General features: G+C 41.2%; 1 protein-coding gene across 2 annotated transcripts in view; it reads right to left on the bottom strand.

Moving 5' to 3' along the window:
• tenm4 (teneurin transmembrane protein 4) overlaps nt 1-17,456 on the bottom strand; it is a 220,303-nt gene that overhangs the window by 86,043 nt on the left and 116,804 nt on the right. For both annotated transcript variants that reach the window (XM_053647427.1, XM_053647425.1), the window contains 6 exons: nt 16,550-16,764; nt 15,638-15,854; nt 10,065-10,166; nt 9,419-9,613; nt 5,544-5,744; nt 394-579 (listed from right to left, as the gene is read on the bottom strand). In XM_053647427.1, the coding sequence (XP_053503402.1) occupies nt 394-579; nt 5,544-5,744; nt 9,419-9,613; nt 10,065-10,166; nt 15,638-15,854; nt 16,550-16,764 (1,116 nt within the window). The remainder of the gene's footprint in view (nt 1-393; nt 580-5,543; nt 5,745-9,418; nt 9,614-10,064; nt 10,167-15,637; nt 15,855-16,549; nt 16,765-17,456) is intronic.

Genomic DNA, 17,456 nt, shown 5'->3' on the forward strand with positions numbered 1-17,456 from the left:
CAAGCGCCCCACTAAAAAGAGTGTCTTTCCAGTGACTGTGCTGCTGGAGACGATGCAAATGTTTAAATTTCACATCACCAATTCAAAAGGCGATGGCAATGTGGGAGGATAAAAAAAAAGAGGGATGAGCGGAAATGAAAAGACACCTTAGCATATTTTCACATTAAAAATGCATGAAGTCAAGCTTCAGATCCTTGAGCAAACCTCTTCATGCTACGCCGAGTTACACAAATTCAATTACGCATGCTTCTCCCTTTCTAGCATCACATCACACACCCCTCCCCACACAATCCCCCCCCATACATGACCCAATCCTCTGTTTCTCTCTCTTTCTCCCTAATACACAAACATTCAGAAATACACACTAGCACATTCCCACCACGTTCACCCTACCGATAGTGCAGTGTTCTCCGTTCCAGCCTGGGCTGCATTCACACTTGCCGTCCTTGCAGGTGCCATGTTCGCTGCAGCGCGGGTGGCATGCCCTCTGATCGCACGTGGCACCCATCCAACCATCCTCACAACGGCAGCCGCCTGCTACGCAGATGCCATGGCCGCCACAGTCCAACGCACAAAGCTCTGTTGGGGTGAATAGGGGAGGGAGGGAGAAAGGGAAGGGGACAGGAAAGACACAGGCCAGAGGGGGGTAATTGAAGACAAATCCAGAAGTTATTGTCAGAGATCAGATGGCCATGCTCCACTAGCTTGTTTGATGGCTCTTGAAAAAGAATTCTCGTGCCTCATAAGAGACAAGAGGATCCCCTTCGGACAATACAAATCTAATAAGTCTGCCTCAGAAGTTGGGGGGAGGCGGGAACACGGTCAAATTCCTTTCCACTGCCCCTCGAACCTTTTTTACTTTTTTTGTTGTAAATGAACCCCTTTGTGGCAAAACAGAAAAAAGTCGGAATCCAATTTTGACTTTCTATGGAAATGGCAACGCGTTGGCCTTCATTAAATCCCGCTTTGCTGTGATATGAAGTCTAGGAGGCTGACTGTGGCTTCTGAGGTGACACAAGGCAGTGTATCGCAATAGTGAGGGGGAAAAAAAAAAGAAAGAAAAACAACCCTGTACTGCATGCGAGTCAGCGGAGGAGAGCAGGTCCAGATGGGGAATGTTCAACACGCTCTAACAGAAGCTGCATTTTAAAAAATCTGCCATCTGAGTGTTTACAAATCAAATGCCCTCTTCTGCCTCCTGGAGCTCAGGGGACACCGAGGCAGCCAGGTGGGATAAAGCGACAGAGACAAGGCAATACTGAAGTGTAACACCTCACGGCACCACGAGTGAGTTGGGAAACTTCCAAACCAATTCCAAATTCCAAACTCTGCTAGCCAAGGTTGTTATTCACAGTCAGCTAGGTTTCAGAAAGAAAAGGTGGAAAAATTGATAAGCAATTGAAAATGAGGTCATACTGTGAATTATATTGTGTGAAATAACAATAAAACAAATGCCGTTCTTGCATGCGAAAGTGTTGACGCACACAGGAAGTAGTAATAACCATGCGTTTCTCTCTGATTAGCCAACATTCACCATTTGCATCAGTTTACCGGAAATAAGGTAAAAGCTATGTTTTAATGAGTCAGTTATATCCTGTGCAGTGCCACGGTTTAAGCATGGTTTAAGACATATGTGAATCAAGTTAGGTTTTTCAGCCACAGACCATAATATAACATTACAAGATGTAAAACCTTAATGGAGGGGGGAAAAAAACTCTTTACAGAATCAGGTCTTTGTTACATGATGTAAATGATGTACGTGTTCTGTGTACATTTCAATTAGAGGTGCCGTAACAGCATTTATTCAAAGCTGCTCGATGTCGTCTAGGACACCTTCCTGCTTCCTGCCTAACAACCACATACACACAGCAAATACAAATCCAAAGCCTGGATACTGTTCCTTCCTGTATAAAAACATTCATCTCGTCCTGCCTTGTTTTTCCGGTCTCTTACTCTCTCTGTTTCTATCCTGCTCTCATGCACAGATAGAAGTCATTTTATTATTCCTGGGGCGATGTTTCTGTAATAACGGAGGACATCTAACTGACACAGATCCTCGTCTTTCTAATAATGTCGTTAACTATACAGCACTGCACATATCGAAAAAAGCATCACGTCTCTAGCATATCATCATAACATTTTTGCTTCCAAGTATGGAGTTTTGAGCTGGGAAAATGTAATGAAATTCTCAAATGTAGTATTTTTTATTTTTTTAAATCCTGAAAGGACTTGCTCCACCACTACTTGGAGACTTTGTATGCAAAATCACAAATAGGTCGACTAGGGCTGTTAAAGCAGGTGCTTGTGTAATGCCATTAAGGAAGAGGGGTTTTGATCTGCATTTTCTTTTCACATGATTAAAATTAACTTCCTGCTTTTTTAAGCTATTTGAAAACCTTTTTTCTTTTGTTTTAAATATGGTTGCTTGAAAATCAGGAGTGCCAGTATGATGTTGAGTTACATATAATAATATATAATATATAATAAATACTGTATATAATCAAGGCTATGAGCTATAATGGACACTTCCTCTGCACACTATCATTTCATTTTTCATTACATAGATGCATTCCTAATAGTAATACTGCATATAGCTCACTTTTTAAATGGTCCTGTAGCCTTATCAAGTATGTGAAAGGGACATATAACTATTATAACTATTATAAAAAATGGCTCTGATTTAGTGCCATATGAATGGAAAAACAAGCGCAAGTCTCTTTCTATCTATCCATGTTCAAGGTCACCTGACTTCTGATCCCTCACATCTGCAACTCGTTGAGAACTCACCTATATAAACCGCATAAATGGGGCCATCTGCAAAGTCTGACTCAGGGTTTATTGTCTGTGACTTTACTCAGCCATGTTACTTTCTATTGGGCTGTTCTGGTTTTGATGGGGTTTCTTTTTATTTTTTAATGATTTTTAATACTTTGCTCTTTGGATTTGTCCAGGATTAGTATGTTTGCACATCGCTGACCCTTTAGCTGTGCTCTGGCTCATCATATGTGCCTGTTTGTTTAGATTACCATGCTTTTTTTTTTCTTTTTTCTAAAATGCATTTTCATCAATCACATCTGCGATTTCATGATATTTCGATAATTAAATGTCTCTCCTCACTGCTAACACAGGTAAAATACACTTTGGCTTTATACAATGACTTGGATTTGTGCCTGAGTTCTCTGGCCTGGGGTACACATTCTACAAGAGCAGACACTCCTCCATTTTAATTCTGGCGCGCTTCAAGAGCTCTGAAAGCAAGCAGGGCCAGGAGCCAGAAACGGCAAGCTAATCATAATTTATGGCACCAGCCATTCTGCTTGAGAAGCCAGCCTTTAAAATGCCTATTTTCCAGCAAATCCCCTGGATTACCTAATAGGTCAGACTGTCAGCTTGGCATTAGAGGGGGAAATTCACAGTCACAGATCGTTGTGTTTCGACACTTTGGAAAAGAAGACTGATTTTTACTTGTATCTCTTTAAGCCCAGCAGAGAAGTGTTTTACTAAAAGCCAAGGTCCAAAAGAAACTGGAGTTCTGAAAAAAAAAAAAAAAAAAAAAAAATAGGAATGAAATAGGGCTTTCATGGCTAAATTGCTGAGATTTAGATTTTATCATGAAATCATTTCAGGGTACAAAAAATAAATAAAACATAAACAGACAAACGTGTCAGCGTTCAGTGGTTATAGTCTGTAGACAGACCAAACCTCTGAAAGAGTTGAGTCAGTTTGCACTCTCTTACTGGCAGTGAGTACTGCTTGCAGAAAAGAACTCTTACTATAGTATCTACAGAAGGAAGTTGAAGGGGCGCAGTCTCAGCTCTGTTCCAGCATCTTCACCACATGGACGAGGCAGCAAGCCAAACATATTTTATATCAAAGTCTACTATAGCCTCCTCTACTACTGACAGACACTTTACCACTCTGAACATAACAATATGGAGAAAAAAACCCGGTTCAACATAGCAGAGAAAGCCTGCACTCCAGTTCCAGGTAGACAATTGGATAATTTATTGGACCTGTAAGAGAAATGGTCATGTAACAGCAGCCTAGCAAAGTACAGAGTAGAAATTTGAACTAAAAGAAAGGAAAACAAACCTTAAAGAAGCAACAAACACAACCGAAAATAGTCTGCACCATCAAAATAAAGCACAAAAAATGGGAGTCTTTACAAAACAGCTAACAAATCATTAGGTCTCTCTCTGAGCGGCTGAGAGCCTTTGCAAAAAGACTCTTCCTTAGAAGACAGAAGCGATCATTTCTGAAAAATAAGAGGTTGTTTTTGAGATTTCACAGAATAACATGAACGGTGAACTGGAAGACAAATTACCTTTAGTGTGCAATTATACTCCAACACCCCTAGGAAGAGAGGAAGTGACTGCTCCCATGGCAACAGGTAATGGAGTATGATTAGGGACAGCCTGCTGATTTTTGTTTCACTAAGGCAAGTTGTACCTTAATGTACAGTATGTGTACATAAACATAGACAGTGGATGAAATGTAGCATTAAAATGAATACTTGATAGGTGCACCTTATAGGGCAGTGCAGATATCTTAGTGTTTACAACATTAGTGTAAACAGCATGAGCTATTGGTCACTGGCGGCGTTTTCACTCTCACGCTCACTTATTTACACAGAAATGAGCTGTATTATTATTGCGGGAGAGTCTCTGTAATGTAGGTCACCATGGTTCTGCACACTTTACAGTAGTATCTGTAGAATCTGACTTCAAAACGTATCACATGAAAGAATTTCACAGAAGTTCAATATGCACTAGAAATGGTACCGGATCTGAATCATAGGTCTGAATCATACCATGTGGGGGAAAAAATAAGTGGCGTTAGATTAAGGTAGATGATTTTACTCATAAATGGCCAGTGTGGCTGGAAATCTTTTGTTCTAACTAAGCAAGAAAACATCCAATTCCAATTGAATGATCGATTAATATAAGGATAACTAACACTGGAGTCATGTCCTCACCGCATTTTAGATATGCCTGCTTTTGTCTGTAATTCTCCTCATCTGGATAGATATAAATGAACAACACGAGTGAGATTCTCTCAGGTTTCTTTTCATGTTTGCAGGGTTTCATGTTTGCGTCATACATGGAGATGTGATCCGTTGATGTATCATTAAATAAAACTACAATCTGTACATTGTTGCGGTTGGGAATATAAAGTTAGGCACTATACCGGCTGTAGCTGTCATTAAAATGGGCAATTTATTCAGGCTGCAGTATCAAGCTCCTTGGTTTTCTTTTCTTACAACGAGGTGATGTAAACCATAGCAACAAAAGTTTAAAAGACTTATAAAAATGTCCAATATGCCATGATTGCTGAAGAGTTTAAAACATGGTGTGAGTTAAGCAAAGGTTATAACAAAAGTGTAACAATTGCTTCAGAAACTCTATACTGGCCTGGTTTCTAATAGATTACATGAGTTAACTCCATCAACATTCTAGTTCCCGGTTGGGATTAACATTGCCCTCCATTGCTTTAGGTGAATGAAGCAGCCTGAGGTTTTATCGCTCATCTGTAACAGTACTGACCTGTCGAGCAGTCGTGCCCGGTCCAGTTGGGGTCACAGTTACAGGTGCCCGTCTCTGCCAGGAAAGCTCCGTGACCCGAGCACTGGTCCATGCAGGATGCCCGTGGGCTCTCACACCCAGAGCCTCCCCAACCCACAAAGCAGTGGCACTCGCCGCGCACACACACACCACGACCTGAGCATGTAGGGTCCATACAGTCCACTGTGAAGAAAAATAAACAATGATTTGAGTCAGAAAATGCAGCCCAAGCTAAAATAAACACACATCTCAGTGCAGATCAGGAAAACGGAGGCATGGGGAGAAAGCTCAAAAGAGAAACATAGAGCTAGAGTTACTATTTGACTTGTGCTTTTGGAATAATGTACTTGGTAGATTTTCCAAGCCTTTTCCTCTGGGAATCTCTTGCACAAGGGCTCTCCATACTCCCAGCAAATTTTTCTTACATCTGGACAGGAAAGAGATTTAAAAACTGGCAAATAAAACAGCCATAGCCTCCTCTATAGCCATTCCTCATGCCACCAGGTGGAGCAGATCTCTCTCTCTCTCTCTCTCGGTAATGAGATTTCTTCCCATTGCCAAGGAGGGAATCTGCAGCCAGTGTATGCTGGGATAAAATTGAAAAGCGGCACCGGACATGCTCCCCCTCTTGCTCGCCACTGAACCCAGAAAACCAAAAGCAGGATGGAATGCAAACAAGGTGTCTGTCGCATGGCTCAGGCCTGGTGGGCAAAAAAAAGAGAAAACCACACCACATCTTCACACATTCGCTGCTCCTTATTTGGCAATATTCCCCTGTCTGACTCATGACACTTGATCCATCCATCCCTCAACCTCTGGCAAAAAAAAAAAGACGAAGTCTGTTCAGTCGCATGCTAATCATGGCTAATGGTTGTTTAATGAATACAAGAGACCTCAAGAAAGCTGGCGAATGTGACCGAATGTTAACGAGGGGACAACGAGGGGAAAAAATACTCAATTAGAAAATAATAACAACAACAACAAGAAATGGGATCTCACAGATGGAGAATGTACAATGTAGGGGAACCCATACGGGGCTGAGGAGAAGCCTGCAGCATGGCGGCTTTGCTTTTTCACGACATAAAAGGACGAGGAAGGCCTTTAAAGGCAAACAGGAGCTATGGCCTCTTAGCAGATGGCTTGGGTGCAAGGCTGAGATCATAGGCTAACTGACAGGAGGCACTCTCCTGGCAATTAATCATCGCTGCCTGAAGGTCGCAGGGAAGAAAGGTAGGACCCTTAAAGGGCCAGCAGCCCTATTCCCTCCCTCTGCCTGCAGACTGTGTGACCCAAAATAGAATGTGTGGTGGGGATCAGAGGTGTCAAACCCCGCATTTATCAAAATCAACTGCTCTATTTTTCATCGTGAAATGAGAGCCGTCAAAAGGTGCCAAGCACAATGGGCAAGCTCAATCTTATCTCTAAGCGCCTTGCTCAGGGCCCCTCTGCCAGGCCACTGGGACACCATTAAAAGATTAAAGTCACAATTTGCCTCTGTGCAAAACTTATTGGATTTCACAGAAGAAAAGGGTTTGTTTTGCTGCTTAATGGAATGTCATGAAGCCCCCCAAAACATCCATAATATATGAAAGAAAAATGAGGCCAGAGAAGCTTCACCAGCTTATCAGAAAAAGATCACTACTGGGCTTGACTCCAAAAACTGCAGGGTCTAAAATATTCAGGAAGAGGGTGCGGGCTGGTCCTGAAAAAGCTCCATAAGCGTACCGGAGGCCAAAGGCTTTCTCTAAATTATAGCTGTGTGCTTGGCAGCGGACAAATGTTGCATTTGACTAGTGGAAAGAGAGAAACACTTTGCCTAAACACAGTGTATTGCTCGGCAGGCTGCTGCAATCAGGTAAGCTTCATGCTGGGTGCTCAGAGGGGGGTGAATTCTCCTGAGAACGAGAAAGTGAATGACATGAAACTAAGGGGCCGTTTACACGACAACGTTTTCAACTAAGGGTCCTTTCACACTGAGCGTAATTAAGCGACATGAATGTTTGACGCGATGACGCTCTTGAATTGAAACAATTGATCCCTATGGAGCTGTTCACACCGGGAGCGATCATTTGCGGCGCGACAAAGCAACACTTTTTTTTTCGTCCAGTGTGTCGATTTTTTTTTACTGTCTCTCAGCGACAAAACGGGCCGTCCAATTAGATTTGAGCTTTAGATCATGTGCCCGGAGATGCTGCTGTTGCATAAAAGGGCGAAATTGGTGGCGCTGTACCGCAGAAAGCTGTTTTAATAACCAGTTTAAACGCCGAAGAGGAGTATTCCGGAAGAATGGACGTTGAGTTCTTGTTATCATCTGCCAAGTTTCCGTCCACTTTTTGCGCATTTCTGTTATTGACAAAGTGAAAGTCCGTAAAAACGTTTGCGATATTTGCTGTCTCCCGCCTGTTTCCATCCGATTGGCTTACCGATAAAATGGTGCGTATCAGTTGCTTATGCATTAAAAAGTGCCATCATGGAGATATAAACAAACTGTCGTCACATGCCGTGGTATAATTTCTTAATGAAATCCTTCATATTTTTTTGAATGCAAACAAATATTTTTTTATAATGTTACAGTTGGATTTTTTGTAGCAGAAAACAATACTCAGTATGCCATTTGTTATTTATCTTTATATTCTTGTTGAAACATGTCAGTAATAAATATAACAGGATAGTAAGAACTGAACTGTCACTTCATTTATCAAAGTTCTTCCACAATGAAAAAACCGGGCTGGTCTTGGGCATTAAACTCGGGTTTTGCCCCACTACTGTGTTGTTGCATTATATTTCACATTATTCCATCCATACTAAAAAAGCTTGATGGTGCTGTTCAAAAAACACAAAACACTGCCTCTGTTTCTGAATAGAATACACATGAAATAAGAAAAGTTAGTTTCTGTGCTACGGAACAGTTTGTGTTTTAAGTGATTCTTCTTCTCGGTGGTCAACGACGACAGACCGATCGGCTGAATAGTGGGTTGCGCCACCTAGTGTGCAGGCGTGAATTAACCGAAGGCGATCGATCGGTTCGCATTCGGTGTGAAAGCACTGTTCATCTGCGATTCACTTCGCTTTAACACTTCGCGCTCAGTGTGAGAAAGGACCTTAAAAACAGAAAACTTTTTATGCGATTTTGCTGTTTTGAAAACGATGACGTCATGCACACGCATATTACGTGTTCAATCTATATTCATGCATGTGAGTACTTCAAAACTACAGGACTTTGTCTGTGCTGCTCAAGATTTTGAGTTTATTGACGCTTCTCCAGCAAAGTGTAGATTTGCTGCATCACTGCTACGACCAGCGGAGACGCATTTGTTACATACGACAAATTATTAACCCGCATCTACGCGGACGAAGGGTATTAAAAACCTTATTATCTTTGTAATTGTCTGTTTTGGAGTATATCTGTATCCTTTTATTGCTAATAAAATATATAAAGCAGACTGACTACCAGTGTCTCACTATTTGCACGATTTCGAGTTATTTTTTCTTTTCAGTATTTAAAAAGGAACGAGCTTTATTAACAGAATTCTGACCTGGAGCACAAGAAAAGCTAAAAGATGGGATTGCAGACAGAAAAATCTAGTTCCACAATGAAAAAAGACATTTCACATTGCGCATTTCATGTACATTCAATTATATTACATTAAGGTCGTCTCAGCATTTATTAACCAAGAAAAATAAGCCAAATCGACAGCAAATCACTGAAATCCCTTTTCAATATGGTCCTAAGCTGAACATGATCATCTTACAGTGCTTGTCTGTGTGCTGCAGAGCTTTAGAGCCCAGGCAAATGAAAAGAGGGAATATTGACCATGAAAGACAAAAGCAAATCGCACTGATCAGGATACTCTTACCTTCCTCACAGTTCTCTCCTTTGTATCCTGGATTGCAAATGCAGGTCCCCACTATGCATGTCCCATGTCCGCTGCAGGTCACGTCGATGCACTGGTTGGTGGGAACATCACACTCCGGCCCTTTCCACCCACTGTGGCACATACAGCGGCCTTTCAGGTATTGACCGTTTCCACTGCAAAGAACTGGACAAGATGCTGCGAGGAGAGCAAACACAAATACTCATATTTGACACAAATGCTCATAGTGACTACAGTATGCAAAATCATTTCTCAACAATATAATCTGAAAACAGAATATTATAGTTTAATGGCTTATTATTTCAAGAACTGTGTTTAAGGCTTCATTGAGGATTTTTAAAATCAGCTTTCTAGTATATTCTATAAAGCAAAATCTACACTACAATGTACTATGCCACCTTCTACAGTGCTCAGAAAAGTGTAAGAAATGTATTTACTGGTTAATGTATGTGGGTTGTGCAAATATTTAACGAGACATCGCAGAGGCAGACAAATATACAGGCTGAGAGCTTGCAGGTAACAGCAAACGAGTGAGAACTAGAGTGAAGAAAAAGAAAAGAAAAACAATACAGCACGAGAGACAAAGAGAGAGAGAGCGAGAGCGAGAGCGCGCGTGAGAGAGAGTTACCTCTGCTGCAGTCTGGTCCTCTGAAGCCCAAAAAACAGTGGCAAGTTCCAGCAAGGCAGTCTCCATTACCAAAACAGTTACTGGGACAGTCATCTATCGAGTCTAAAACCAAATCACACACAACAGTGTCTGTCAGAGGAGCTCACAACATCCATCAACAATCTTTTTATAAATATATTTCTGTCTGCAGAAAGGCTTTTTTATTGCAATGCCTAGTTTATCCTCAAACTAAAACAGATTCTTCTTGAACAAACTCAAACAGATTAGATGTAGCCTTCATTCTCCTGAGCAATGTTGTAGCAAAGCTAAAATTAGAAGAGTCTGTAGCATTTTTTCCCATACAGTGTATATATATATATGTCTGTGTATATGTGTGTGGGCTTATATATATATTTATAAATGTTATATATATACATACATACATACATACATACATATATATATATATGCCTCAGATATATATGAATATATATATATATATATATATATATATATATATATATATATATATATATACACACACACACACACACACACACACACACACATATAAGGGTAAAAATGTCATTTCTGTGCTGAAGAAAACATGCATTAAACAGCACATGCATCTGTTGCAGTATCTGACACGACAAGTCATGTTAATACACTTACGAGTTTGTTTGAAACGCTTAATATAAAACGTTCTCATGTTTTGGAGAACCTGGATCGTGCACTTTTCCAGACGTGTTTTATTCATAGAAATGTGTTTTTCACCATTGTGACCACTGACAGGGTTCTCCACCCAACTAATCAATAATGAAATTTGTTCTCGATTATTTTAATTATTGATTATTATCGATTAGTTGCCGCAGCCCTTATATATATATATGTAGAAAATTAAAACATTATATATATATGTATATGTTTTCATTTTCTACATATAAAATTTAATTAAATGTATTTTTTTAATTTAATAATTTAATATATAATTTCACAGAATTTATTGTAATATATTTTAAAAATACATTAAACCTTTTTTTTCCCCATGTAATTGTAGAGAATAAAATTGAAAGGAACATTAAATTGCATGCTAAACTGACAAGAATATAAAGGCATTTATTATCAAAGAATAAAGGCCATAATAACCATGTTGAAAAGGCTGGTATTTGAGTGCAATATTCAGACACTGTCACGTGTTAATTTTCACCTATATCTATTTTGTTTGGTTATAATAATAGTTATAGACAAACCCATCTGCCAAAAAAATATTACAAGTGCCTCTAATGCTTGTAAGGTCTGGGATGGAATGATAGCCTGCTGGAAAGAAGCGCTGCAATTTGAGTTCAACATAAACACCAGCAATGTTTTGTGGTACACACACACACACACACATATACACACACCCACACCCACACACAACACTATTTATGCACAAACGCTTGCCATCACCACACATCCCCTGTGATCTGGAGGCTATTCTATACATTCTCCACATTGCATTAGTGTTCTACAGAACAGGGCTCTTCACAATTCCAGTAGTGTCTGGAATTCGAAATCAGACGAGGCAGTGAATTAAACACAAAATTGCAAGGAATAATATGTCCTCTCTCCAGGCCCCCAGGGCTGCTGGCACTCCTTGAGCCATAATCGACCTGAACAACTGCTTTTTGGCCAAACAAAGGAGGGGATACGTGAACCTTCTCACAGGCCTCTGTCCTTCCTCAGGAGAGTCATTCACCATGAAGGATACACTAGGAAAAGATAAAGAGCTATGACTGGAGAAAAGAAAAAGCAGACAACTCCAAAGTGAATTAAAGGAGTGTATTTTATACATTCATCAGCCACAGTTTCAATGCAATGACGCAAGAAGAGATGATAATGTTGCCTATCCCCTGGTGTTTCCCATCAAGACTTTGGTGGAGTATTTGATGGTCTCCATGACTGAGTTCTCACTAGAAGGCACCGGCTGCTTTCAGAGACCTGTGGCACCGGGGAGTTTAGTGTTTGTGAGTGTGTAATAAGATGCATACAGAGATGTGAAGCTTCACAACTTTGCCATTTGAAATGTATCCAAGAAATACAATTATGCACATTTGACTCCTCAGGCGAGTCTCGTCTCGATCTGTATTCAGTAGTAAGGTGTTGGGGGGTAGGCTTTGGGTGCCAATCTGACAACACCAAGCTGCATCAAGAGAGATACATACTTTTAAGCAATCACGTACTGCATACTCCACTCACTCACCCAGCTGAGTTCAACTCCTTAAAACTCAAAGATCTGAAACAATGTAGTACATTCATGTTTTATTCCGAATAAATAAGTACACTCTGTTACTGAATGGTTCTCAGGCTCCCTAACAGTTTCACAAACCAGACAGCTAGCTATTGCTGTTGAGTTGGTAGTTTATCTGATATGTCAGAGCCATATCTCCCTGCAGTTCTCGCCTGGTTTCCCACTGAAGCTTAGCAGGGTTGAGCCTGGCCGGTACCTGGATGGGAGACCTCCTGGGGAAAACTAAGGTTGCTGCTGGAAGTGGTATTAGTGAGGCCAGCGAGAGGTGCTCACCATGTGGTCTGTGTGGGTCCAAATGCCCCAGTACAGTGACGGGGACACTATACTGTAAAAACAGCACCGTCTTTCGGGTGAGGCATTAAAGGGAGGTCCTGACTCTCTGTGGTCGTTTAAAATTCCCAAGACACTTCTGGTGAAGAGTAGGGGTATAACCCAGTGTCCTGGTGAAATTCCCCATTAGCCCTTATCTATCATGGTCCCCTAATAATTTTAATTCCTGAATCTCCTCTCCTCTCCACCAATAGCTGGTGTGTGGTGTCTGATGTTTTCACATCAAAAACTGATCCATTAAAGTGCATACACATGCAGATATGGATAATCAGTGAGATTGTAGTCTACAATGCTTGTAGCCAGTGCCTAAGGTTGAGACTTAAGTGGTGTAATTCATCAAATAAATCCTGAATTACAGACCCATGAACAACATATTACATGCCTGGCCTTAACATGGCATGTTCTAGCCTTTAACACGGATTTGCACAGACTGTGCTGGGGAACCGAACACTTTATTTCTTCAGGGTAAGGGTGTGTGAGAGAACACAGCCCAAGGACAGACAAATGAGTGTGTTCTGGTGAAAAGAGGAAAGGATGGAGCATTTCAGCCTTGTAATGAATGAAGAGCAATGAGGATGAAAGAGGGAAATGGGCTCCTTCAGTTATTTTGATAAACCACTGCGGATGAGTGTAGAAATAGCTATTTATGAAAACAGAATATGAGCTGTTCCAGCAGTGATGTTCATTTATTTTCATTCTGATGTGATACAGAATCACTGAAGCCACACTACAGTACATGAAGCAACACTGTATTTAGGGTACAAAAAGTAATTCTATAAATATCTGCTGCTGAAATGCTCAAACAAGAAAAGAATGTCTAATTATATCTAAGAATACCCTCACTGTCTTAACGTTTTATGGCCATAGTTCATATATTTAGGTTATGACTCCTAAGTCATATCTCCTTCATGACTTCAGTATGACTTCATCAAGACTTCAGCAGGACCATCTCCTAAATTAGTAAATGTGAAAGACCTTCTAATCCCGAAATGCTTGGGGATCATCTAAGGCCACTTCTACTTAAAAAAAAAAAGAAGAAAAAAAAAATAGAACAGCTAGCTTTGTTCTGAAGGACATCATCAGCTGACCCACTTTATCACTACTTCCCTCTCTAACACACTCTTTAAAAAAAAAAAAAAAAGCATGATCAACTTTGACTTCAAATCAAATCCTATCCAATACCCCCTGCTTTATGTATTCTTTCCAGTCCTTTAAGATTGTGCCCTAGACCTCAGGTGGTTTATCAGACTCCCTCCCTTTAGACATCTTCCCTCCCAGGAGCAGAGAGCATTTCACTCTGAGCATCTCACTCCCCCCCCCACCTCCACCAACAGATCAACCCTCCTCACAGTATCAAATATCTATGCCCAGTGCAAGACTGTGCTGATGTCTGTCTCTGGATGGGTCACGGCTGCTGTGCCTCTTCAACTGAGGACATGCTTCTTCCATTGATCTGCTTTGCTCCTCCCTCTAATCACCCCACCGCACCACCCCTCGCCTGTCACAGATGGACCATGGCCCAGGAGCTTTTAATTAAAGAGCGTGTGAGAACAGCTCCCAGCTGCCACCTTTGCGAAAGCCGACACCTCACGCTCCCTCACCCTACCTCTTTGCTCACGCCAATCAAAGATGCTTTTAGCGAACACAAGAGAGAGGACAAAATGAACAAACAGCCTGCACCGGAGGAGGCCAGATGTCGGCAGCTGGGCTGCATGGTCACTGTGCCATGCACGAAGACCAAAAAGAGTATTAAATAGAGAGCTTTATTCTTTCAGCAGCAAGACGTGAATGCAACCTAGAAGTTATAATGAGCAATAATGGCTCAGACAGGGGGGCAGGAGAGGGGCTGAGCAATCAGGTGCTTTGAATCTGGGCAGCATTGTATTCAAATGGGTTACGCAAAAAAAATCAAAACCAGCCATGGTGAAGACACTTGAATGCTAATGGAAGCCTCAGGAGCCATCATTTGAAGGAGAAGCAGGGTGATCTGGAGCTCTCTGTCTTTGTTATCCACCTTGATTGCTGTGTAGAGGCTCAGTCTGCTTGAGATCACACTGATCAGAGCTGAAGAGAGGCAGGTCGGTTAAATAAGTAGTGGGGTGCTCCTGTAAATTTTTCTAGCTGCTTTATCTGACGGGGGAATTTTAATATTTAAGGACTATGAATGGGAACATGTCTTTTCTAGCTGTGAATGAAGAAATAGAGTGAGATGGGAACCGTGACCATCAAATGAATGTGTGAGCTAATGATGCTCATCCAAATCAGACTTAAAAGCTTGAACTGTCTCTCGTCATCAATGCATCTCTCACAAGATGAACTACTCTCGGCTCTAGATTTGCATCATTTCAACTAAAATGAAATGATGATTTTGGAGTTATTAAGCTGTGATTAACATTTTAGCACAGCATCAACCACTGGGTTCTCTGTAGTAAAACACAGAGTTAAGTCAAACTGGGCAAATAACGTCATACGATATTAAAGGAAATCTAAAGAATACATGTTATAATGTTGTACAGTAAGAAATACTAATGTTATCTTAGCAGATGTGGTTCTGGGTTAGTGTTTGCAGGGCTGTGAGTGCAAATCCTAGGAGTGACAGGAAACCAATGAGCAAGGCCCTTAACTCTCAACTTGAATTGTATCCTTCTCAAATGTATGCTGTATTGGATTAAAAAAATAAATCTACCAAATCAATAAAGATCCTAGCAAGAAACACAGACATCAAGCTGACTAGAGAATATTAGCTTCTGTTTATTTTAGCTTGAATTAATTGAGGTTTTAACTTATTCAACCCTGGCACAACAGACCACACTGAGAAATTAAGCATCACCTCCATAGCACGCTTATTCAACTGTAATTCGTTTACTCAGTCACCAAGCAAGTAGGATTTCTGCTTTAGGAACACATTTCCCACAGTCCTACTCTCTACTACCTATGCCAAATAATGCTCCATAAACATTCCCGTGTTACTCACCTATAGCCGTGGTAAGGAAAGACACCTGTTCCACCTCCTTGCCATCATTATACACTGCCAGGTGCCAGATGCCTGAGTCCATGTACTGGATGAAACCGGTGTCATGGCTGCCAAGGGGCACCAGGCTTCGTGACTGAGTCAGAGCCAGCGGTCCGTCCAGGCTTTGAACCCCCTGAGCCAGGAGCCGCCGTCCATCCAAAAGCTCCACAAAGTCGAACTGGAGACAGAGAGAGAGACAAAGAGACCACAGATAAGTATTAGGATGACACACACGCTCCCACCCCCCCACCACAAGAACTGTGGAGCCAACAAAGAACTGAAAATGGACTGCTGCTTATGTGACAGTCTCAGTAAGATATGTGCTCGCAAGGAGGTTTGCTGCCTGCTCTTTACTCTGGAGATGTCTGTAAAGGGAAATGCTGTGCTGATGGGGAAGTAGGACTTGAATGGAAAGCTAAAAAAGATCAGATGTTATTACCTTATTGTTCTTATTCACTACTGATTACCAAACAGACAGGGTTTAAATGAAAACTGTGTATATATTCCCCAAAAATCCATTTTGGCCTTAGAGTAATTTCCAGTAATCTAATAACACTGGAACTACGATAGAAATCAATAAAGCCAGTTTGACATGCTTGGTGTTCGATACCAAAATTAGGCGTCTGTTTGATTTTTACAGTCTTTGTTTGTGGAATAAAAAATGAACATGTATCTAGCGCATATAAGCTACAAGTGTAACCTTTTAGCAATAAGCAATTGTCCAATAAACAAGCATTGATTTACATGCTCATTAGACAGACAAAAATCTCTGACATTTATACAAATTTAGCACTCTCGGAGAGGGGATTTGTATTGATCCTCTCATAGAACCAAAAGAGACTACTGTACAAGCGCCTTGTTTGAACAACCCACCTGTGTGTGTGAAGGAGGAAGGCCTCTTCTTCCATAGATCCCTACCAAGGCATCTTTACTAAGGGACACGTTGAACTTGAGGTACATGGGGTGGTCGATGAAGACCTGAGACCTCCAGAAGATCCCGGGCGGTATCTGCTGTGTGACCTTACGCCCCACGTCTATCTCGCCCATGTCTATGAAGCTGTCATCTGGGAACAAGCCATCCATTTTGCCTGTGAGACAAAGCAACAAAATGTCTCCACTGTAATTTAGATAATACCTTTCTAAAAAGGAGGAAGTCAAGGGAGCCAACAGAATGACCAGAGTGTCACTGATAATCCGACTGACAGCCCAGTCTCGTTCACACATAATGACCGTTCTATGAGGGAGCAAAGCACGCTTGCCATACCACACCTTTCTTTATGGGACTCTCTGGAAAATGGGAACATCTGCTCGGAAGTGTACGTGGGCCAATTTCCGTAATGATGGCGCCAAAAACAGACATGCATGCAAACTGAACCCGGAGGACTCTGAGGCAGTCAGCTCTACAGGCGACACCACACGCCACACCAGATGGCAGCCCCTCAAAAAACACCATCATTTGCAACGTGTTCGATCCGGAGAGACAAGGTATGCTCTCCTGCCTTGCAATTTACTGCCAGTGGATCATGTGAACACATCAACACCAATTCAACATTTATATAATACTCCACCAGTCCACTTTAATTCTAGTAGCTTCTATGTCACATTTTAAATGGCCTTCATTGCATTTATGGCACATTTCTGTGGCATTTCTTGTTTTTTTCTTTCTCCAAGACATCTTATTATTTAAATAATAGAAAATCTGGATTCAGCAGGCATTTACATCTTGTACTTATATATCAGCAATACTGAGACTGAATCAGAAAATATGTGCACATAGCAC

The sequence above is a fragment of the Ictalurus furcatus genome, chromosome 17 (genome assembly GCF_023375685.1).
Source record: "Ictalurus furcatus strain D&B chromosome 17, Billie_1.0, whole genome shotgun sequence".
NCBI classification, from domain to species: Eukaryota; Metazoa; Chordata; class Actinopteri; order Siluriformes; family Ictaluridae; genus Ictalurus; species Ictalurus furcatus.